The sequence below is a fragment of the Anser anser genome (assembly GCF_964211835.1).
Source record: "Anser anser genome assembly, chromosome: 1".
In the NCBI taxonomy this organism is placed as follows: Eukaryota; Metazoa; Chordata; class Aves; order Anseriformes; family Anatidae; genus Anser; species Anser anser.
Genome location: NC_139720.1, coordinates 154,490,783 through 154,516,113, shown reverse-complemented (window position 1 = coordinate 154,516,113; position 25,331 = coordinate 154,490,783). Strand labels below are relative to the sequence as shown.

The following is a 25,331-nucleotide window of genomic DNA, read 5'->3' as shown; positions in this document are numbered from 1 at the left end:
ATGAACTCTAAGTAACATAGAGCATTTCTGATCAAATAAAATGCTACTTAGAGCATTAAAAAAATGGTTGCCAAAGAAGTAAATGAATTCTGTGAGAGTCTGATTGATAACAAAACCCATCACTGTTCACTGTACCATCACAAAAGATATCCCTGACTTCTGCTAAATCTCTGATACTACAGAGTGTTACTTGGCCACTCGAGACCCAACGGAGCTTTGTGTTTCAGGAGACTATGATTTAGTCTGTATTTTTGCTGAGCAGATATACCTAAGTGTAGCTGTGGAAAACATTTCACCATGAAGACGATCTTAAATGAGAGGATCAAAAATAAAATTTAATTAAGCAATCTCTTGAAACACCTCTGAATTCTTCACTGAGCTGAACGAATGATGAGATTGGACACCATGTTAGGACTGGGAATCTTTCTGTCCATGACAGTGATAGCTATTGTTTTTACTCTATTGACATCAATGATTACAAATAGAAGTTTGGTTTCATTCAGTTAAAACATTCCTATTCCTAAAATTCACATTAATCTGATTTTGTTAAATTGCATGGATTCCATGCTTTAACACCCAGTCTTTGCCTGCATATCACCTTTTGATGTTTTAACAAGTCAAAGAGATATCCTGGCCCTAATTCTTACCTTCAGTCACCCCTGAAGCAGAGCTGTCCTTTATATTAATGTTTCTAGATTTGAGATGAAGAAGTAATATGTATGTAATAACTGTAAAAGAACCTTATTCACAGTTTTATAAAAATGTCCTTTTTGTTTTACACAATCCATAGCTTTTTTAATGTGTAGAATGTATGTGATATTTACCATTAATCTTTTTAATCTCTTCAATAACTTTCAAAGAAATCAGAATTTTTAAATTCTAAAATATTAGGTCTTCTTAAAACACGTTACAATTTGGTTGGCATCTGCTAACATATATCCTTTGTTATTTATACAAAAATATTCATGTGGGTAAGTGACATCTATTAATTCATGTGCTGCTCAGAGAACAGAATTTACATTACTTTAAAATCTTTAAAATGTGAGACATACATGAAGTTTGCACAAAAAAAAGAATCTTTAAATATGAAAACATGCATATCTAGGAAGGCAATATTTTTTAAAAAGCAATATTTAAATATTGTTGTATTTATTTCAGCAAATTTTCATGACTGAAATCCATCTTAAAAATTATTTGCTCATAAAACCCTAATAGGTTATGCATAAATCAAAACAGTGAGCCACCATACTTTCTTTTTTAACTATTTGAATAACTTACTTGACTAAGTAATCGACACCTATCTTCTAATGTCATCAAAATATTTAGTTGGAGGCCAGGTATTATTCCTGAAAGTTATTCTCTAGTCTCTATTTCAAATCTATCTGAAATAGATTTAATACTGTGCACGCAATATTTTCTTGAGCTTCCATATTATTTGACAGTGAGCTCTAACATAGACCTTCATTCTTCAATTTAGAACATAATTTAGAATACAAGCATCAAAGTATATTGTAAAAAAAAAAACAAATTGATTTGGTCTAATTCTTTGTCTCATGCAAAACAAACCAATGCAAGCTGGTTTAATGTTTGTACATACATTTTATTAATGTTGGCTGGCCACATTATAGAAGACTATCCTAGAATTTTGTGTTTTAGAAGACCTCAGTTAGTAAGAAATTATGGTCTGTATTTCATTTTTCAGAGATGATTTTCTAGGGTAAAGACAGACATGTTATTAGCATCTGTTTAAAATTATGACAAGTAGAAATAGCCTATTATCCCCAAAACTATAATATGAATATCATCACAAGCCCTTCAGTCATTTCTTCCCAAGTAGTGCCTATATGCAGAATACAATCTGTTAGAGTGCACATTTATGCCCATTTCAATTCTTCTAAAAGAGTAAATCTAGCGTAACACCTATTAGAAGCAAATAGTGTATGATAGCAGTAATAAATATCTATATGCTCTTTTGAAAACAAAAGCACCTCAGACCCTATAGCAGATATATCCTATACTATCATCTTCTGGTTTCTTTAATGTCTGTATTTCATGCCCCTTGCCTAAATGCATGTCAGTGTCTGTTTTCTTTGTAAGTGGTGGATATCAATATGAGCAGTGCCTTTGTAATTCAGAAAGTCCCCTGACTGAATCAATTGTCTTGTCAAATGGAACAAGCAACAACCATTACTCACAAGGTACACGCAGCCCTAAATTTAAATAGACTTTGCTAGCACACTAAGAATTATTCAGGAGGAAACAAGAGCAATAAAAGGCACAATGTCACAGGAACATTTCAGTTTAACTTTCCTTTTGGGGTAATAAAGCACTTAGATGGATGTATCACTTTATTTTGTCACTTAGTTCACACAGGTAAAGAGAAACTTTTTACAGAGAAAAGGCTAGATTTCTCAGAAACTACTTTCCTTTTCAAAACCCCCTGGGAATCAGAGGAAGGAAATTTAAAACTTCTCCTCAGAAGGTGTTAATTAGACATGACTTAACATTTTCAAAAATCTTCTTAGCTCAGCTATACCTACATTGTTATTAATTGGGACTTAAGTGGATAGTACCTATCTTCTCCATAAATTAGATTTCTCTCTGGACTAAAATTTTGAATTAGTCAAGGTTCAAAAGTTTGTTAGCGTTTCAAATCCAAAGGCCTTTACAGAAATCCTGACTGATGGTAAAATTCAGTAGAACCACACAGCAGTGCATGATTCTCTAACCTAAAATTACTGGAAGTGTTCAAGGCCAAGTGGGAGGTGTTCATGTCTAGTGGGAGGTGTCACTGCCCATGGCAGAGGGGTTGGAACTAGACGATCTTCCAAACCAAACCATTCTGTGATTCTATGAAAAGTATTGAGTGCACTTAAATTAGAACCACAGTTCATAAACAAATTCCCTTCTATAAAGATGTTTCATATACAAATATCTTTAACAAATGTTAATAGGCTTCTAAACTGTGCCATATTTTACTTTGATTGCCACTGTCTTTGGAATTCCATGGATCATTACTTTCTTGGCAGAGTTACAATACTAACAATTGAAGCAGTATTTTCTTTAGAATCAATAATCCAAAGAGCAAGTCAAATAATTCACTAAAAATGGATTATTCATTGATTAGCATTCAAAGAAACACTTGGATAGCATGTTCAAAAAGCTCTAATTTAACAGCTGAAACAAGTTAAGGCTAATCCTATTCTATTACTGTTTTATGAAGTTTACTGCGCGTAATACAAGCCCATATTGTTCTCCTACAGTTAGACCCAACTCACATTAATAGCATAGCCAGCAGGTCTAATGAAGTCATCCTTTCACTTTAATCAGCACTTCTAAGACCACATCCACAACTCCAGTTTTGAGCTGAGTCCAGGTTTGGGCTCCTCAGTACAAGAAACATGGAAAATTGTGCTAGTCCAGCAGACAACCACCAAAGAGGTTGGGGAGCTGGAGCACATGACATAGGAATAGAGGGTGAGAGATACGGGTCTGTTCAGCCTTCAGAAGAGAAGGTGAAGGGGAGACCTTGCTGCTGTCCACAGCTGCATCATCAAAATACAGAGAAGATGGAGCCAAACTCTTGGAGGTACAAAATGGTAACACAAGATACAATGCACCAAGTTGGAACATGGAAAATCCTGGTTAACTACCACGAAAAAATATTTCTTGCATGAGGATGATCAAATTCTGGAGGAGACTGCCTAGAGGACCTGTGGAATCTCCATCCTTGGAGGAGATTGAGATTCATATGGACACAACTGTGGGCAACTTCATCTCACTGGACCTGCTCTGGGCAGCAGGCTGGACTAGATGACTTCTGGAAGTCCCTTCCAACCTAAATTATTCTACAACTCCGTGAATAGTACCAATGAAGGCAATTCATTCCAGTGTTACTATATCCACTGAAGAATGCTAAAAGACATTAAACTGTAAGCAAATCCTCAATTGTTAAAATAATAATAAATGCAGCTGTTTTACATTTAATCTATCTTTTCATAACAGTGGCTGTGCCTTACCTATTTTACCGTATTTTTTATCTAATAAAGAAAGAGTAAAATGTCAAAGTGCAAATCGAATAAACTGCATCCTCATCTATACATGTATAACATGAATCAAGGCAGTGGAACAAACTCCAGACGGCTATTCATTCTGTGAGAACAGACTCATCAGACATGCTTCAAAGCTGAGTTCATCATATCTTCAAAAATACAAATATTAACAACCCAGTGAAAGACATTAGAAGATGTAGCAATATATTATTCATAACCGATAGGTGCTTACTGTGAATGAAGCTGGTATTTCCATACACAAAGGCTAAGAAATTAAGCTCTGTACAAACATTACACTGCTGGCTGTCCCTTCCTCTCTCTGCTCTAGTATTCACATGCCCATTTCTTTGCAAAGCCTGTACCAGCCGTAATAGTAACTCGTTATTCTTACACTGTTCAAATCCTCATCCTGGTCACTACCTCCCCATTTGTGGGCTTACGTGTCCTCACAGTCACCTGCCTAATGGACATCTCTGAATAAGAGAGTACAGGTTGTGGCCAGAAATACCACTTCACAAAGCCAGAAATACCACTTCACAAAGGATTGCTTTGGCTTTTACACAACTTGAGAATATTTTCTTAGAATTATCTTATTTCAGTAATTTCCTAAATACTAACATTAATGTTGCTTTAACTTTTGTTATTAATATTTATTAAATATGATGACATAACAGCCTAGTTTGGCAGTGAACAAAAAATGCTACCCACTAACTCAGAAGGAAGTGGAGAGCCAAGAAGAACCTAGGATGTCTCTGGAGTCATCAAGACCTTTCAGTAGTGAAAGGGAAAGCTAACATTGATTATCTACTCTGTGCAGTAGTGACAAAATTATATTGTTGATAAGCACCACAGATGTTTTTTTCTTGTAAGCCAAATTCATATGTTTTCACCGAAGACTGGAAACAATCAGTAAAGTAATGCTACATAACGATGACCACTGAAAAACTCTGGAAGTTGATGTTCTACTGTATCATATCTACTAATACAAGTTAGTCCAGCAACAACAGTAAACATATGATAACAGAAACATTTGTTTACTAGCATTCTTTATATTAAGGAAAAAATACAGAAAAGCAAGATAATTTTTTCATTCAGCTCACTGTTAAAACATATTTTCTTCTTTAAATAAAGTAACCACACAACAGAACATTCATGCTTGTGAAATGAAAATCAAAGTTCTATATCCAAATATGCATCTCCAGACATTTACAAAATATTCTTACTGATGTATATTCAGTTCATTTAGCTTTTATTTTTTTTATAATAATACAGTGAAATTATCCATTCCTTAGTAGGAAAACATTATTATGAATGTTGGTAATAAATTTAGGGGGGATTAAATAGGCAGAAAAGCTGCATCTTTCTCACCCTGCCTTTTTTGCTTATATTCCATGGCATTGACTGCCATTAAGAACAATCATAAAAAGTAAAGTAAGAAGTTAACAAAGATCAAATGTCAGTAACATATATTCAGATCCATTTTCTTGAGCACATGTAGGGTATTTTTAAAATGCTTACCTTAACTATGCCACGGATATGCATTTTTGCTATCATCTCTGCAGTATAAAGGAACATCAATAGAGTATCGAGAGCAAATGTCACATACTGGAGAGGAGGATAATGCTCGAAGGTCTTTGGAGTGTTCATACAAACAGAAATAACACTGATTATGGCACAGATTCGTAGTAATGAGTGTACCCACTGAAAAAAAAAACAACACAAGAAAACCAAGACATTGCAAGATTGTTTTAATTTTCAAGAACAGCTCAAATATTTAGCCTTCATAACTTGTACAGGCGCTTTTTGTAAACACAGTTTTGCAGCTTTCTTTTACATCATAATCCGTGTATTTAAGGTCTTAATCTCAAAAATAAGCTCTCATGATTTTATGAAACAAAAAATAAATTATTAGTTAATTTGGGAGGTTGCATAATTCATAAACCAAGTATCAAGACCCAGGAAACTGAGAGTCAGGATTCTATCCTTCCTACTTTGCAGTTTTTGCAGTCCAATTTATTTTCAAATGACAACTTGCCATATTTTATATTTTATGCAGACAATAAATAGAATTAGTTGATGTTATAAACTGGGGGAATACATTAAATGAAAATATCTGTGGAAAAAAATTAATTTCACGTTTAGATTAACTGATTTTTCAGTTATTTTTTTAAATTAACTTTTTTTTTTTCAGTTCACAATTCCAAAAATGAAGAGAGGCACAGGGACTAAAATCATCCTTCCATTTATGAAAAGAAAAAATATTAAAAAGACTATGTCAAAGAAAGCTACTTCTTAATATCAGGATTCCCTTTTGTTCCAAACAAGTTTTGTTGCTGTAAGAGAACAGTTCATTTCTATGACTACTTACGTCTCAGTCTCAAAACAATTTTTATTAATAAGGCTATATTCAGTGCTAGGCACAGTGGGAGGTCTAATGAGAAGGTAGAACGTATCAGTACATGTGTTTATCATTGGATTTTTTTTCTCTTTTTAAATCAAAACACCACTGAAACATCTTTAAAGTGAGACAAGTGTAATGAATCAGAGCTGGTAAGGTCATGTCTATCAAAAAAAAAAAAAAAGACACTTCAGCAAGCAAAAAAAGAAAAAACTTTTTTCATCAAACAAAAAAAAAGAAATCTAAAAGTGTATTTATAGCAATTTACAATTTGTGGAAAAAATATACAATCTTTTACACCAACTCGAACATTTCAGTATCAAGAAGCTGTAAGAAAACTCACCTTTTTTAACACTCACCATATGCCCACCTAAATGTAATGATATTTGACCTAAACTAAACAGCTCTACTGTTTCTGAGCCCAAATTAGTAATTTGGAAGTGTAAGGCATCTGATGTATTGTTTATTATGTCCCACCTTGTTTCAAACCTTGTTTAAACTGAAAAGAAATAACATAAATAGTAAAGTGTGGCTTATATATATATGTGTTGTCTGCCATAGTAAAATGTTAATATTATACTTGCTAAGCAATATGCAACTAGTATACCAGCATGACAAGAAAAATGATTCCATCCAAAAGCTGAATGCTGTGCACTGAGAAACATTTGTAAATAACCCAGCATATCTTTCTGCAATGACATTTTGAGCTAATTACAGAATTCAATAGGAACATTCTATTTAAAATTATTTAGCATGAATAATATATGGGTGTTGTCTTGTAAATGATTTAGGTGTTAAAACTCAGAAGCGAATCTTAGAGATCTGGGATCCATACTGCAAATGAGATGATAGTTCACTAAATGAATGCCATGCCAATAACATGTATTAATTTATTTCAGAATATTTGACTTTTTGCTTTCACAAAGTAAAGAATTCTACTCTCCTTTAAGAGAAGCATAAAAATGCCTTCTCTACAAAACCATGAATCATTCAAAACACAGGAATCCCGGATGCTCACTGACAGCTGAATATGTAATTTAATCATAACAACCATCTCTACGTGGTAAAGGCATCTTCTTAATACTGCACATTCTGTTAATAACTCTGTTCCCAATGAAGCAATCTCCAGTTCCAAGCTGCCAGACACTTCTTCACCTATCTATTGCTTTAGGGCACATTGTAGGTGAAATGATACTAGAAAAATATGAGCTGTACTTGAAACTAAACAACCAAAATACACTATTATATTCATAAGGGATGTAAAAAGGGAGATTTGAAAGTAAAAACTTTCAAGTCAAAATGAAACTGCTGGCCACTGCTTTAGCAATGAAATGCTCTTTTTGACATTCTCTTCAGAAGTTCACTTTACGAACTTCTAATTTCAATAAACATGTTAGAAAACAGAGACATTGAAAAGATAGCTACTTAATAAAAAAAACAGTCAGTAGATGAATGTTGGCAAACACTGCTTGATCATCCCCATCACTTTGTAACAACCAAAACCAACCTTTGTATTTAGTTTCGGACTTTTTGTTAGAAATGAACTGGTAGATCAGCAACTATAGCTCGATATTTGCTTCTAACAAATATCTATTTCAGAACCTTTCTTAGAAGTCATATTTCAACAATACAAATTACATTTAACTTACAATTAGCGACTACAGAAAGAGATACGTACTGGTTTGTTAATCCACAGAATATCTGCATTGTCTGACAAAGATTCATCAGGACCAAAATCTGTAACTGGTTGGGCTTCCACCCTTGAACTCTGTTTCCTCTTTAGCATCCTGAAGTTAACTTTTGTTATCTATGATCATGAAACCACCTTGGGAGAAAAAACAGAGAAAAGACATTAATTCACTGAAACCATTTTATAATGCCCTTTTGAACAGCTTTATAATAACCTAAAGCATTCTGGGTTTATGGCAAAGGGACTTTGTATTTATTAACAGGATCTTCATTTTATTAAAAAGCCTTGCCTATATAAATCACTGACATGACTCTCAGTTCACAACAATTTACATAAAGGTATGCAACCCAATTACTAAAACTTAGCAGTGCTGGCAGAAAATTTGGACCAATATGCGAAGGCAGCTATTGCAGTGAACTTAAACCAAAAGAAATCATTGGATGGATTTCCTGAAGCCATTTAATTTAACGGTGACATTTCCATTTATTATATTAGGCTAATACGAAGCCCAATAAGCCAAAGGCAAACAGGCAATGTTAAGTAGCCAACAGATTTTATTGTTCTTTACTGAAATTGGAAGTCTTTTTGCTACTTACTTTTACTATTAACATTCATTTTTCTAACACCTTTCTTTAATGTCAGTAATTACCTATCCAACGGCAGGACAGTTGGCTTTCTCTGAGGCTTATGTTGGCACATGGGAGCACAGAGGAAAACGTGCTGTTTCCCCAAGATTAGGCTGAGTTTTGACATTCCTGGCACAGAGGCTGAGCCTTCTGCATACCTCAGCACTCAAAGCAGCAACCAGCAGATGCACTGTGAGAGCTAAGGTGAGCTAGATATTAGCATCAACTTTCCCTCAGACACAGGACAAGAGTCCCAGAATCAAAATAAATGCAAAGAGATTAATATGTGTTCTCCCAGGGAGTAACAGCCTACCTAGCAGGTAGCACTGGACTTGCCTAAGAACTGCCTTTCATGAAATACAGTCCCTTAGGGATGTTTTTTTCAGGAAGGTGAGGGGGAAGGAGAAAGCAAGATCTTCGGCCTTGTCATGAACCTTTACCCTGGACCAAGTCTGGTTCGTAGATGATACTATATTTCCAAAAAGTCTGTCAAAACTAGTATAAAATACTTCAAAGCTACAAGTTGACCATCAAGTGTCTCAAGGTATGGTGGTGACTACAGCATGAAATACTGTCCTTGGAAGAAGCAGTAGGTTCAAGAGTATGGAAGTGCCCGTGTGCTTGGTCTCAACTGGCCTTTCCACCACACCAGCCACTGCTTCACGTCCACTCTGCACCTATACCTCCCTGGCTGTCTCTTCTTTAAGCTATCATGGCAAAAAGCCTATTCATGTTCTTCCAGCTCCCTCAGAGTCTACTGCCACTCTATTTTTCCTCTTTCAGATTCGAAAGGTCAGCTCTACTCAAAAGGTCCCTTGCTCTATTTTCAGAAGAGTGCTTTCTCCCATGCTGTCTCTCCATACGTAAAGCCCGCCATACGTAAAGTAAAGTTAGGTTTTTGGATTATCCCCTTTCATATCTGTCAGTAAATTAAAACTCCTGAGCACGATGTTTGTGTCATCATCATGACCTGCCTGCACGCACCTTTCTCCTATCTGCTGTCTAACATTTAAAAACCAAATCTGGACCATTGGTCTGAGTTTGGACAGACCTGAAAGCAATAGGGTTGAGGTCCTAGACTGACGATCCCAGCTGAAGGAGCTGAAGTTATACAGTATTTCATTTTACTTTTTTTAAGAAACAGAAATGATATAAAGGCACAAAATAAGGGGCAACTTCCAACACCTTTGTGTTGGACAATGAATCACAGCAATCATAGTGCAAGTGGAACTGATAAGCTGACACTAAATATATGCAAATATTGTTAAATGGACATTATAGATTAATAGTCTAACAAATGAGGGGTTACAAACATACCCATACAAGTTGTATGTCCCTTCAAGGCTCATGCTTAAGCTCCGTGCTCCCACTTCCTTCCCATAAATGATTTCACCACTTCCCTTTACCAGTTTTTACTGCTTTCTCCTATTTATTTCCAAGCCTATTGTATTGACCCATTTTCTCTATTTAGACCAAAGCATAACTAGAAACTCTTGAAGCCTTGGAGCTGTTGGTATTTTTTTGAGGTCACGAAGCTTTAAAATGGCTACATTTAATAAAGTGGTAAGTTTACTGCAATTTCTTGGGAGCTGCACTTCTCGAGACCTTGGAAAAAAAAATCTAAAATGTTTCCTGCACATATTATCCTTTGTAAACTGTTACTCAAAAGCTATTCAATCAATAAAATATTAATTTTATGCTTCCAATTTCTGCATTTCCTAGTAAACTCTTAAGAAAATACATAGGAATAAACAGAGGATCAACAAGGTAAATACAATCAATAAGAGAATTATGAAAAAAGTCTCAGGATATGAAACATGGACAAGACACTACTGTTTTGTTTTGTTTTATTTTGTTTTAAGATGACACTCTAAATAAGCAGCTATGTCCATTTGAGGAAGAAAGTAGACAATTACCAAAGAATTGCTTATTTGTACATCTGATGGGTGGGAAGATGAGCCATATACTTCTAATGAAACTCCCATCTACCCTTCTACCCAGTGACACCAACTTATTTGTTTTTATTCTTTATTTTTGGAATTGATACGGACACATGAACTTTAGATGTTAATAATGGATTCAGTTCATTCTTAAGTGTTGTAACTAAAGAGATCAAAATTATTCCTTTTAAGGGGTAGTCTTGAATGAATTGCCGTATATACAAATCCAACAGAAGAGAATAAACATTTATGGAATACAAGAACCACCTAGTTTATTTCTCTACTTGAAATGAGCAGAAATCCCCATTAAAAAAAAAAAGCACCACAACAATAAAGACCACAAGTCAAGAATCTTCTGAAAATGGTCTTTAGCAAGATTATTATTCAAAAGTATAATAAGGTTGCTCTCAAGCTTTTATGCAATTTGTTGTTGTTGTTTTTTCACACTACTTGCAATTTCCCAGGGAACATGCAGCCCTTTAGCATGAGTTTATTACTGCAGAACACAGAGCCTGGTGCTTTGCACTCCGCCCCATACACGTGAGGAAGTTTAATGTGTGGCCTACAACACCTTTTGCACCTTTTTTTAAGAGGCAACTAGCTGAAAGATGAATGGGAGGAAGGGAGCTGTGCAAGCACTCCTTGCAGCATGCGACGTGCAGCAAGCACCACACCAAGCTGTGCTAATGGGGAGGCTGCAGTCCTCCCTAACCCTGACTATAAATCCACCCCTGCAGTTCCCACATTGATTCCGACATACATCATTAGGTCTTTCTTTGATCACAACCTGTTATTAACACGAAAGGCTTAATACATTCCCTAGGATATATTTCTAGCTCCGGAGTTTTTAAGAAATGCTGGGTGCGGGACAAAGACAGGTTTTGAGACAAGAAAATACCATGGAGTTTTAGGGCTACACCAACATCAGATTTCTTTGGAGCATTTTCAATAGCAATGAAAATCCACAGCACAGGTGTCAACCTACTCAGGCAGGAACATAGCCTTTTTGCTTTTAAAACTTTCCTCTATTTTAAGATGCAAAAAACCAATAAAGGAAGAAAACAAAATAGAATATGAATCATGCGCTGTGTCCCTTCTGATCCATTTGGTCAGCCTGCTCTCCCTCTCTTCCCCTGAACTTCAACATGTTCAAGAACTACTACACTATCTCAAAACTAAATTTTGAGACAATAAACTATCAGCATTACAATAAATTTACAGGTTATGGTTAAATCAAAGTGTTCAAGCACAATAACTGGTAAACTCAAGACGCACTGTGCACTTAGGGAGAGAAGAAGTCTGAAGAAGGTCTAATCCCAGTTTACGATATCCACACTAGCCATAAGACACTTCTGCTAATGGAAGTTTGCACTTCCTACAAAAATCAAAAGACAAACTTAAAAAAGTAGCTGATCCTACCTACACAACATCAAAACCTGAGAAATCTGTGTGTTTATATAAAAAAAGAAGTTCACTACATACAGCATATTCTGCTCAAGCACTCTCTATCACAAACTCAGGAAAATGTGCTTATAAATTCTGGTAGATAAAGAAATCAGTTGAAAAATGACTTCACAAAAAATATATAGAAAAATAAAGCAGATATAACTATCTTTAAGGAGAGTTCAAAAATCAGACAAATCCTTTGCATCATCAATGTCTGGTTTCCAACATATTCCTGTCTCAGTCTGTTGACTTTGTCACCTGAGATTGTGCGAGCAGTGACTGAAGGTCCTCTCATGGCTGGCCACCTATAAGAACTCCCTTCCACGTAAATTCTTGTCTGAAAATGTCAGCTCCAATTCCAACTCTTCCCAGAGCTGGGACACACAAAGTGACTCCTAAAATTGTTGGAAAATTATTGGCTTTGAACATTTTACTATCTGTAATATCTAAAATCTGCCAAATATATAATGAGTGGCAGAGGGAGGACATGGACACCCATACAAACAGCATGATGATGTTAAGGAAGAAATTGCTCTTAGCTGTACTATGGTTACAGGAAAAATGTAAGTTCTACTTCTTTTATCTCAATAGTCTTTTTCCTTTCCCTCTTAGCAAATTGTCGCTGTTTCTGCACCAAATTTTAATTCCATCCCTGCTTTTCAGTGCAGTTACATGTGCAAGGTACTTTAGGATTTGTTTCCATGTACCAGAACATTTGAAGTGAGCAAATTATAGACATGATAGTACAGATATATGTAAGTTTATACGGGTAAAGACAGAATTCCAATGGATACAGTCACATGGCACATACCATGGATGTTATTAACTCATAACTAGTTTCAAAGAAAAGCTTATGTCAGTTATTTTTCTCTCTGTGTGGTATTGGCATTTCATCTGATAAAATGCCCTGACAGATCTCCCTCCTTAATTTAAATGCAACTTACACCTAATAGCTGATCAAACTTCAGTATTTATTAAAAACAAACAGGATTTTTCACAAAAAAGGTCTACTGAAGGAAATATCCTAGAAAGCACTTGCATTCACAATTTCAAGTCATCTGGATACAAGTAGGAAAGAACAGCTTGTGACAGCTTGTTTATACTAACAGGACCCCGGGCCAAAAAGATCATAGTGGGGTTCAGCAACCAAGGAAAGTGTAACGTTTGCTGATGGCCACCAGCGTTCAGAGCATCTAGCTTGAAAACAGACAGGTGTCCAGGCTTTAGTTCTTTGCTCACAACATGTCTCGTGTTGTTTGCAGCTAAGGACAATGCTCACACCATATTTACTTCTTATGAATTTCTTCCTCTCAGACCCAGCCAAATGATTGAGGCATACTCAGCAAACAGAATCAAGTATCAAATTGCATATAAAGGCAGACGTGACTTGAACAAGATATACAACCTACCACTACTACCACACGAGGTCACAGGACAAGTCCCTTTTATAGTAAGCCTTCAAACAGCCACAAGATATAATTTTGAAGAGCATACTCACAGTATTGTGATACAGCCAGATAATGAACTTCATAGCTTTATATAAAGTTTGGCATTTTCCCATTTTTCAAATAAGAAACTGCATTAAAAAAAAAACAACAAAAAAAAACAGGTAAACTACCTACCTATTGCTTGCTACGCTACGACTAATCTACTGCAGTGTGGTCTATATGAAAATCCTTAAAAGCTGATGAAGAATTGCATCAATGAGCTTAATAAGAACCATGCTAGAAAAAATACAAGATCAATATTCTGGGATTTGCTTTTGTGGTCTACTCATCACCAGGTGGAAGCTGTTGCCCCCAGTGAAAGCAAGGGGGTTGATAGCAGGTCATTCTTTGAGAGGATTCAGGGAGCAACCCACCCTTTTTAAAAGATCCCACATTCTTTAATTCCCTATGAATGCTGCAGGAGATATAGTTAGCAGGATTTTAAAGCAAGGGTTGAGGGCACCCTTCCCAGAATGATGAAGGGGTAGAAAGGAGCTTCTCCGTAGGCAGATGGTTGGCAGCATGCCTGCTTAAGTGATTATTTTAATGTTGCTGGGATTTTGTTGTACTACTAATTACACACTACGGTGCCTAGAACCTTGTATACGCATTTTTTCAGAGTTTAAATTGATACATTAAAAATAAAATAAATAGTGATTATTTACTTTTAGCCTTGTTACAATTTTTACTAGAGTAATTATTAAAAACTTGAATATTCTAGATGGTTTCCCTTTTCCAAATTCTTCTGTTTATATATATTACTTTAGGAATTTCCAGAGAAACTGTTAATACCCATGTATTTTAAGCTGGAAATCCTTAAAACACAATCAGGACTCTTCCTTCTCATCTTCTTTTCTTTTAAAAAAAAAAAAAAGTTGGCCTGTGATGCAGACTCTCATTGTTGCAGGACAGTTCCCCCAAGTTGCAGCCACAACCTTTGGTATTGTACTGCCATCTCCATAACCACAACATTGAATGTAATGGCCCAAGAACAAAAGGCCAAACTTTGGGGAAGTTTTTCTGGGAAAAATTTAACTGGAAAACTGAGAACATAGAATCACAGGCTGACTCAGGACTCACAAGGTCTTTAGTTCAATCTCCTGCCCAAGAATGCTCAAGTCAGATGTCAGACAAGGCTACAGTTTACCCAGGTTACTCCAGTCTGGTCCTGAATACCACCAAGAACGGAGATTGTACAATTTCTCTGGGCATCTTGTTCCACTGCCAGAGTATTCTCACAGTAGGGAAAAATAACAGGGATGAAAGATGAAAAGATCATAGAAAATAAAGGAAGAGAAAACAAAAATAAACGAGTAGTAACAAGGTAATGTGCAACCATCGTTTAGAGGTAGTATCACCAGAAATAAGACATTTACCAGTACTTAACCTGATACAGGGAACTTCAAATGGAGGTTAAAATAAATGGGAGAACAGAAAAAGACTGAAAAGGAATTAAACATGATTCAACATATAGCTGGCATATTTGGCTGATTTTGTTCTTTACCTCAAAAAAGATTTCATGCTCAAAATCTACAGAAAAACCAAGTAATTCTCTAGCCATGGAAGTACTGAATTAGTAACACAGTAAAAATAAGTTTATTTCATGAATGTGACCGCCTCCATTTTTCTCATAAAGACAGCAAAAATCTTGTTTTCAACTGCCTGAATTCCTAAATAGCATGAGGTAGGGAAAAATCCCAAACCCCAGAAGCCAATAGTAGTTCTAGCTCATCATGACATGTCTTAGGAAGAGATTCTTATCTTGGAAAATCAGTGATTTCGCACCTCTTCCAGAATTTGGTCCAGTAGCCCATTACCGCCTGTAACACAGCTTGATATTACTTTCCCGTGGGGAAAGTTTAAGGCCCAAAATCTGTGTGGCTCAAGATCTGGGTCTGAATGAATGCCACATGGTGTCTATGGTAACAGCAATGCCCAAAAGGTGGAAGTCAAAGCAGAGTCTGTATGTTAAAAGGTTGTATTTCCAGGAAGCATACCTCAAATGGGAACAAACTGTGGTGGACCACATTTCAGATTAACATAAAAAAGACATGCCAAACATATGGGTCTACATTACTACAACACAAATTACATGGTACTTATTATGGCTTTAATATTTCATTTCAAAACACAGCGGTTAACTAAAACAGTTGAGGAAATAATTCCCCTAGCTATTCCTAAATGTTCCCAGAGACATACTCATGAACTTGCAGAAAGCTGGAGTCTTCTAGCAGCCTGAGAGATCAGCTCAAAGCGGTATTTGTTTTCTCCCTCCATTGAAGTTTCTTGTGATTTATACAGCAAAAATCAGTCCATTTTTAATATGTATTATTTCTTTTTTTGGTCGGTTAGGGGGCAGGTGGGATGAGGCTGCTGTAGAAGGAAATGAAAAGAGGGACAATGCAATGAACCAGGAAATTGAAGATGTGAAAGACAAAAGACTCAAACAGCGTACACTTTGTATTTTCTCGCTGTTAATATTTGCTTTATGAGCGACTCCGAACGCAACAACGGGTAACTGAAGAAACTGCAGCTAACTTAAAAGCCACGCTCGTAGGCAAAGGCCACCAGAAACCTCAGCTCTTCCTACAAACGCGCCTTTGACGTCAGGAGCGCTAGAACAAGAAGACGTGGACAATAATAATAATGATAATGATAATAATAATAATAAGCAAGTCTCCATTCACATAACGAACCGAGGCCCTTGAAACTGCGCGTTAACCCCGGGGAGATTCCCCTGGGGCCAGCATCTCCCCCCGACCACCACCGCGGGGGGTCCCGGCCACCCCTCCCCGCGCCCCCCCAGCGCCCCCCGGCCGGGGCCGCTGCGGGCACCGAGCCCGGGCTCCTTCTGCCCAGGCCGAGGGCCGCTCCCCCGGCCCCGAGCCCGCCGCGGCCCCCGGGGCTCGGTGCCGGGGCCCTGTCGCCGCGGTCTTCCCGGGGTGCTCGGGGGGGGCCGGGGAGGGAGCGGGGAGGAGCCGGGGACCCCAGTACCGAGCCGGCCGCGCCCGCCGCCTCCCACCTACCGCCAGCATCCGCCTTCATGGCGCGGTCGGGAGGGGCCGGCCCCGGTCCCGGGGTGTCGCGGGGAGCGGAGGGGGCCCCGGCGGCGGCCGCCCTCGGTCTCTCGGCAACAGCGGCGGCGGGTGGGGCGGCCTGCGGGGCCCGGGCGGCGGGGGAAGGGGGGGAATCGCCGCCGAGATGCAGCCGGGTGCCTCGGATCGGCAGGTGCCGAGGGGAGAGGCGGCCGAGGCGGCCGGCGGTGTCCTCACGCACAGCGAAGGCGCAGCCTGGAAGAGGGATGCAGCCCGCTGCCTCTCGGCCCCTCGCAGCAGTTTTGGCGTGGGGGGCTGGCTTTGTGCACCGAGCCCCGAGACAGATAACGGGTGAAGGAAGTAAGAAGGAGGCCAGGATGCTTCCTACCGGCTCAAACTGAGCCGTAGCTGGGCAAGAAGCAGCTACCCAAACAGGAGAAAGCAGCACTCTGCCACCGAAGTGTGTCTGTGCAGCAGCTCTGTAGGGCTTGGGATGTTGGTTTTGTGCTTCTTTTGCTTCTGTTTGTTTGCTTGGCGTGGTCATCAAGTACTATGGTAGTTTTTTATTTTGGTAACCTTATGTGTGCATCTCAAAGCTCTTCTAGTAGCTGCACACTTCTTTGTGACCACACAGAGTTCACTGCAATGGTCACATCAACTGGGTGGTCTTCTTCATTGTCTGGTTACTGAAGATCCAAATAAAGGCTCAGTTTTGAGCTCCACGGTAAAATATATTCATAAAGTAGCATCATTCATAAAGTAGCAAAGAGATACCTTAAATAAATTAATAAGTACTTGGGAAACTGCCTGTATGCGTGAAGTCACCATGTTCCAATCTGTATTTCTATCTTCTTGGGCCAAAAAAAAGCCGAAATTTCAGTAGATTATTGTTTTGTCTTTACATGATTGTAGTTGGTGTGATATTATACAAACTCGTAGCTTTCTGGAGCCTGTAAAATTAGCGAAATCGAAGAGGTAATCCTGCAAATACAGTTGTTGCGAAGATAGCATTAAAGACATGGAATAGGATTTGAAAAACAAAACCCCTAGCAAAATAACACAGAAAACAGAAGGAAAACATATGGCATAAATTGCATTAAGTCCCGTTAGATTATATCTATTTGATGTTTACAACAAAAAACTAATAAGCCAGTTAGGGAGCTGGCCTCAGGATTATGGATGCAGCCCTGTCGGTGCTTACGTCCCGCATTAACAGCATTAGCAATTCCAGTAAATTTAAGCACCTAATTTTAGTGTTCGCAGAACTAGTGTCTTTAATAGCAAGCAGCCAGCTGATAACTAATGAAAAAAAAAAAAGAAAAAGGAAAAAGGATCAATTTAGGAATAAATGTGTTGACAAATAATACTCTTCATATTTTGTCTCTTTCCTCTATTATGTCTTATTAGTTGGAATAAGTTGCTAGGCAGCGTTATGCTGGTGGTGATAGCATCTTGTGAATGAAAAGTGACATTTGCAAAAAGTGAAGCATAGCAGCTATATCTAAGGAAAAGAAATCAGCATTTGCTAGCAGATGTGGTTTTGTGCAGGAGCTTTTTGGTGGACATATTGGCCTAGGAAAAATAACGTGATAGAACAATTCAGGTTGGAAGGAACCTTGGGAGGCCACCTGGTCCATCTAATCTGCTGAAAACAGCTCAGCTATGAGATCGCACCAGGGCTTTATCCAGTTGGGTCTTGAAAACCTCCCAAGACAGTGACTGCACAACCTCTGTGGGCGACCTGTTCCAGTGCTTGACTGTCCTCATTGAGAAGAATTAATTTTCTTGATGTCCAGTCAGACCCTTCTGCTGTCTCTCCTTCTCCTCTCATGCACCTCAGAGAAGAACCCAGCTCCATCCTCATGACACCATCCTTGTAGGCCCTGGCACGCCACTCTGAGGTGCCCCCAAGGCCATCCTTTCTCCAGGCTGAACAAACACTGCTCCTTCAGCCTCTACTCATGGGGCAAGTGCTCCAGTCCAAACCCTCTTGGTGGCATGCAACTCACCTTGCTCCCGTGTATTAACATCTTTCTTGTACCAAAGGGACTCAGAATTGGATGCAGTATTTTACATGCAGTTTAATCAGTGCCACATAAAAGGGGATGTTTCCTGACATATAGCTTGTACAATGGAATACGTATTTCCTACGTATTTCACACTTCTACTTTTACCTGGTATCGGATTTGGTAACACAGTATTAAAGTTTGCCCTCCCCACCAATACGGAGCTTCTGTAAACTGCAGGCTGTTAACAGAGACCAATGCTTTCAGCAGAAGTTTGGGTTCTCTGGGTCATCTGTCCATAAGCATGACTTGCATAAGGTGGTGCTGCTGCTGGAAAAAGGGTTTAGTTCTTGATACCTTGACGTGCCTGCTACGCACAAAGAAAAAATGGTAGTATCTTTCATTTGAAGACTTGTGGAGGCAATGAAGGTCTACTGCCTGCTAGAAAAAGCCCTTTTCTGATTTGGTAATTCACCACAAATTTACCTTCATGACTGCCACAGAAAAAGCAATTATGAACATTTTAGAAATTAAGTTGCACGTATCACTATATGAGTATAAAGTGGAAAATGTAAATATTTATAAAATTGCTGGTCGAATTTTGCCATTTAAAATCCATGCTAATATTTAATATTTGGGGCTATAGCGTGGTTTTATTTTGATTTAGAAAGTTCTCATTGACTTAAATGGCAAGCCAAAAATAGACATAGAGGGACTGAATTTGGGGGTTAAGTGGAAGATGTAACTTTACTGTAATGTGAAATATGTCAAAAAGAAAGATATATCTTAGTAAATATTTGAATTTCTTCTCTCTAAATCTAGAATAGAAAAATGAATTTTCTTATTCCTATCTCAAACTCTAACACACAGTTGAATCTGGCCAAGAGGAAGCTTCCATTTAAAATGGAATTTTAGAAGATTCCAGAAGACCGATATTGAGAATTCAAGGTGACAGTTCTCAGCCTTACCTATCACTTTAATTTCTGTAATGTGTTCTGCAAACACAGTAAGGTCTTCCTGCATGAAAGGTGATTGAGAAACCAAAGTTTTCTAGGCAGGTCTCAAGGAGAAAATAAAAGCCTTGTTTTGTGTATTTCATTGCAGAATTTGTTTAGCCCTCAAGCCCCATGGTTTATTTTTATTTATTTATGTATTTTCTGGAATGCAGCTGACTCAAGCAATGATAAAGATAAAAATTAGAGTCATGGTTTTAATAGGCTGCACAAAAGCAGGCAAGTATTGGACGTCTCATCTTCCCCATTTTCAGTGAGAAAGAACAACTGTTATGAAGGGAAAGCACTAATGCTAGGCACCAACTCTTCTGTTTTACAAAATCCAATTGCTACTCTCTCATTTGCTGATATCGATATAAATACACATTTCCACAGCAATTTTTGTATTTTATGTGGTTGAAAATGGGAAAAGCAACATAAGAAATAGTGAAAATACAGACTTTTATTTCTGAATGTATTTGAGCTTTATTTGTACCTCTCTTGTTCTCACTTTTCATACATATCTTAAGGAGTTGAAGAGTAATGGATTTTTTTTTTTAGGAAAAAAAAAAAGAAGAAGAAAAACTATCCCAAGGAGCTGAGCTTAGTGGAAATGCTATTGTTGGAATTTGATTTACCACTTAGAAAAGAACTCACTGCTTGATCAGATTTCAGATACTCCATAATGAGTAAAAGAACTCATGAAATATTCATTTTGAAATGATGGTTAAGCTTTTAAAAAAAGGTCATAAAATGTCATTTAGAAATTCAGAATTAAACTTCAGACCCAAAGGAAGATTTAATCATTTAGGCGTGGGATAACAGTCAAAAAGTGCTAGATTCCTGCTTTGTTGCTGTCTCACCCCAAAGCATCCAAAGTCCTTAGTCATCTTAATGGCTGTTACCACAAAGTTCTCCAGGAATCTTAAGTCTGCTCTGCACATGCAAAGCAGCACCACAGCAGCATGGCAGGGCTCTGCCTGATTAAAAGTGGTACAGCTGCCTGGCTTTCCTCCATCTGTCTGCTCAGTATGGCTCAGGCTGAGAGGTGCTCTCACTTGGAAGCATATAACCGTAACAAGAATCATCACAGAGCAACATCAGGCTAATGACTGGTAGAGAAGGTTAGCTAGTATTTATGAGAGATTTTGATTGGGATGGACTGCAAAACTTCCATTCTTAAGTGTCTGTGACTAGTGTCAACACTGAAAAACCGAAATAGATTATACAGAATATGCTTTTCACATTTTCAGACCTTGAGCAGGGTCCTTAAATCTACAACTAACTGTGTATATATGTGGCTTACTTTTCAAAAATGCTTAGTACGTGGAAGACGGGCAATATTTGTCACCCGCCAGTTTCTCTTCATTTTGGTCTCTCCTTCGTTTTTGGTTTAACAACAAGCAGCAGAACCCAGTGACTGAGTACTGAAACCATACAAGAGGGGTTGCTGTTGCCTGGAGAATCTGGTGTGCATATGTCCACCTCAAAGGTAAACCTGAGATACTGCTGGTTTCCTCTAAGAAGTCAGCAATTTTCATTTTTTAATTTACTGTCCCTAGGAACAACTCTTCAGTGACAGATGAGTGACAGATGTCCTTCATTATACAGTTAATTCTGGTAACTAGTTAAAAATACAAAAATCAAAGTTTCATTATTTTTATTGTTTTGCTGTTATTGTTTTAGATTTTTCAAGATTCCCAGCAGCAAGTAGCATTGTCCCTTTAAAAAATAAGACACAGTGTGACCACAGAGTGAGGGTTCATGTCAAAAAATGTGCAAAAAAAGTCCATTTATGTTGTTTCTTGGCCTCTTCAACAATGCTGTTAGCTTGGATTGCACCAGACCTTGACTTACTTTCTAAAATAGGTGCAAAAAGGTTAAGAATGTAATAGTATGGTTTTAAAAACACACTGTTTTTGCTGGCATTCTGAGCTGTCTTGCAAGCTCACGCTTAAAAATCTCATGCAGCTGTAAGGCCTCTGTAAAAGCAGAGTACTATTGCTGTTTTGGGGAATTAACTTGTAAACATTAAACAAACACAAGACCTATCTACTATGTAAAGTTTTGACTAGGACCTGAAAGAGTAAGCTAAGGTTTTACACTAGAGTATAAAACAATAACATCTTGATTAATGTTGGCCTATGAACTGTTTGGATAGCTTATATTCTCTACTATTCAGGGCAGCAACATTCTGGCCAGCTCAGCTTTAATCTTGTTCTAACCTTGATCCTATAACTCCAAAAGCTATTTCTATTCCCTGTGTGGTACCATCAGCTGTCCCAGATTCCATCTCATGTCAGCAAAATGAAGACAAGGTTTTCTGCTCTGCACAGCTCTGGCATCTCTTGCTCATCTCCAAGGCTGCCATCGGCTAGTACAGCAATGAATCTCAAGAGCTGAGTGCATTTCCGAACTGTTTAATTTAGACAGATTTCAGTTATCTTCATCAAGTACTTTAGTCTACAGATGCTAAAATGGCTTGTCATAGGTTAGGTCTTTAGAGCTGTCTAGTTTAGTGACGGTGTTTCAGTGACAGAAGTGATGCAAAATCACCGGGAGCTTCCAAAGCTCCTCATTACAGATTTTATAGAGAAGTAATAACTTGTGTGATATGTGGGATTTTCAACTTCTGGTTAATTTTAGAAAAATGCTGTGGAAGTGAATGCCTCCGCAAAGTCTCCTCATAGAAAAACTGGTGGTGTTACTATACTGGGATCCATGGAAACCCAGGAACAGTATTTGACAAATTTTGGTGGTCTCCAGTTATATTTTACGATTAAACTCTTCACTGGATGCACATTTTGCTTTGTTTTGTTTTATTAAAAACAAACAAACAAACACTTAAAAATAGCATGAAATTTTGGTTTGCCTAATGCTTTCATTAAAGTGACAGCAAAATTATGCTGGCCACGAAGAGGCTGTAATAAGGGAGTAGGAAGAGCCCATCTGGTTCCCCACGGCAAATCAAATCTCGTTTAGCAGCAGAGTATGTAATCAGAGTCAGAATCAGAGAGTGGTTGAGGTTGGAAGGGATCTTTGGAGGTCATCTTGTCAAACTCCCTGTTCAAAGCAGGGTCACCTACAGCCAGTTGTCCAGGTCCATGTCCAGACGGCTTTTGAATATCTCCAAGGAGGGAGACTCCTCAAACTCTCTGCACAATCTCTCTTCCAGTGTTAGAACAAACACTGGAACAATTCTGGCACAGTGACAGTTATGATGTTGCTTGCCTTTAAAAAATGAAAAATCCATACCATATCCTGTAAGCTTTTAATAAGAACGCTAATAGTGATGGACTTAAACTGAGGTTCAGGTGTAGGTGTGTTTAGCAGCACCTATTTTCTTGGTTCCACATCTTTATTTGAAGACATTTCTTGTCTGACAAGTGTTACTTAAGTCTATTGCCTACTTTTCAGAAGGCTGTTCAATATTAGCAGTATGTTCCAGCTCCTCCTCCTCAGCATTGTGTTGATTTTCTCTTCTCTACTTTTTTCTCTGCAGGTGGTGACATTGCAAAGTGTTAAGTGTACACGTACCAAGCACCTACAGGTCTAAAGCCTTCTTCTGAAACTCCAATGTGTAGGAAAGCTAGCATTTTATGAATACTGTACTTAGTGTAGGTGTATGTTATCCAGAAAAGAACGAAGCTCTTTAAGATTACATACAGGAGTGGCTGAAAGGAAGTGAGCTGTCCTCATGACAGCATGTCAGGTTCTCATTTAGAAAGAGACTGGTTCCTTTTAAATTGATTTTACCTTCTGTTTGGGAGCCTCTTAGACCACATAGTGCACATATATGCACACATTGTACATAAATGTACACAGTGTATGTATATGCATATATGTATATATGTATATATGCAAGCACACAAACATTCAAAGCTTAAATGATTAAATAATAGACACAAGCAAAGGTTAAAATCCAGTAAGGAAGCACTGAGATACAGTAATAGAGGCAAGCACATATGAAAGCAATTACTAAACTTAAGCTCTGGGTGCACATTTTAAATACTCCACCCTTGGGCTGTTTAACTGCCTTCTCCAAAATCAAAAGATCCACAGCCAAAATGTGTGTACTGCTTAAAACCCTGACAGATGTAAATACATAAAAAATAAGAAAGTGATAAGGTCAACATATCGTGACATGTTTTCTGCTCGTACGTTTGAAGTTACAGTTTGCAGGCCGCTCGAAGGTCTTGCACACACCTATCACCACCAGTCTGCACAGGAAAAAAGAAGGAAGACGAACAGATGGCAACATTTTAGTGTGTGGATTAAAGATAAATTTAGTGCCAAAAGGGAATTACTATTGTTTAAAATGCAAAGCTTTATATTTATTCCTCTGTAACTCCAGACTTCTAGCAATACAATATCTGACAACTACATTGTTCTTAAAAGTGCTACCTTTTTGATTTTTTTAATTGTAACATTACAGATAAATTTGAAAAACTATCCCACAGAGCTCATAGTACTGCATTAAGCATGGACTTCAAAATTCAAGGATTGTCAAAAATAAGTCTGCCAATTTACTTACCTTTTCACTAGATCCATCAAAGTCAGATGCAAGAGTTTAGCACAATGGTAAACAATTTGCAAGACTGAAGCCAGTAGATTGGTCTTAATACAAGATTTTTACCATCAGCATTGCATGAGAAAATTCTGTAACATTTTCAATGGGAAATATACAATAAAGGGCAGCAAAATTGTTACAAAATTAGTATACAATAAGCAGCAGCTATATACAGGACTGTAAGATTTTTTTTTCCTCCTAGATATTCTTGTTCATGTTACAGGGCAAAATTATGTGTTGTATAGAGGATAGCACACTACAAGTAGACAGCAAGTTTTACAGGCCACAGCTTCAAGCTAATCTATTAAAATAAGGCAGAAGTCGTATGTTTAAATAGTCCATTTGAATCACGTTTGGTTTCATATCTTCAGGAAATAAGAATGCGTATTTACTATTAGGCTAGAACAATTTTTCCCAATCTCTTCTTTCATGTTTCAATGAAAATTTATGTTTCAATTGAATGCATACTCGTCTAAAAATTGGACTTTACTGGCCCCAAATTGAACTTAAAAACAGTTCTTTTGGCATGTATAAGACCAGCAGAGCAAAGTCAATTGTTTGACTTACTGTTCACAGGAAGAGCACTAGCAGAACTATGTCTGGTAGCAGTAATCCTGGGAATTGTACACTTGAGTTCACTATGTTAAGCCTAATTACACTTTTGGGAAAGGCAGCATCTAAATAGAAGGATTTTTAACCAAATCTTAAAAAGTTTCCAGAACTGTATAATCTGTGGTATACCAGATATTTAATATGAGAATAAACCAAAAGTTATTCATTTTATGAAAGCTACTGAGAGCTTTTGCCTTAGGCTCTGGAACCAGTGAAAGCTTCTGTGAACTGCCTACTTCAGAAATGCAGACATGGATGTGTAGATCAGGACACCTATGCCATATTATCTTACATGGTGGAAGTTTGTTTCCTTAAGAGCTTTCCATACCAGGGAAGTATCAGGCAATCAGACAGATAACCCCAGGATGGCTGAGGTTGGAAGGCACCTCTGGAGGCCATCTGGTCCAACCCCTGCTCCAGCAGGGCCACCCAGAGCAGTTTGCCTACGACCATGTCCAGGTGGCTTTTGAAGATCTC

At 37.9% G+C, this 25,331-nt stretch overlaps 1 protein-coding gene across 4 annotated transcripts in view; it reads right to left on the bottom strand.

Annotated features, from left to right (window-relative positions):
• The window catches only part of NALCN (sodium leak channel, non-selective), a 237,572-nt gene extending 219,017 nt beyond the window's left edge, over positions 1-18,555 (bottom strand). For 2 of the 4 annotated variants that reach the window (XM_083831675.1, XM_083831678.1), the window contains exons 1-3: positions 16,666-18,555; positions 8,129-8,275; positions 5,571-5,753 (exon numbers count right to left, since the gene is read on the bottom strand). In XM_083831675.1, coding sequence (XP_083687801.1) covers positions 5,571-5,753; positions 8,129-8,236 — 291 coding nt within the window. In that variant the 5' untranslated portion in view covers positions 8,237-8,275; positions 16,666-18,555. Of the gene's footprint in view, positions 1-5,570; positions 5,754-8,128; positions 8,276-13,650; positions 13,672-15,838; positions 16,013-16,665 lie in introns of those variants that run through there. The other 2 variants (XM_083831676.1, XM_083831677.1) reach the window with 2 other exon arrangements.
• Positions 18,556-25,331: the final 6,776 nt, after the last annotated feature.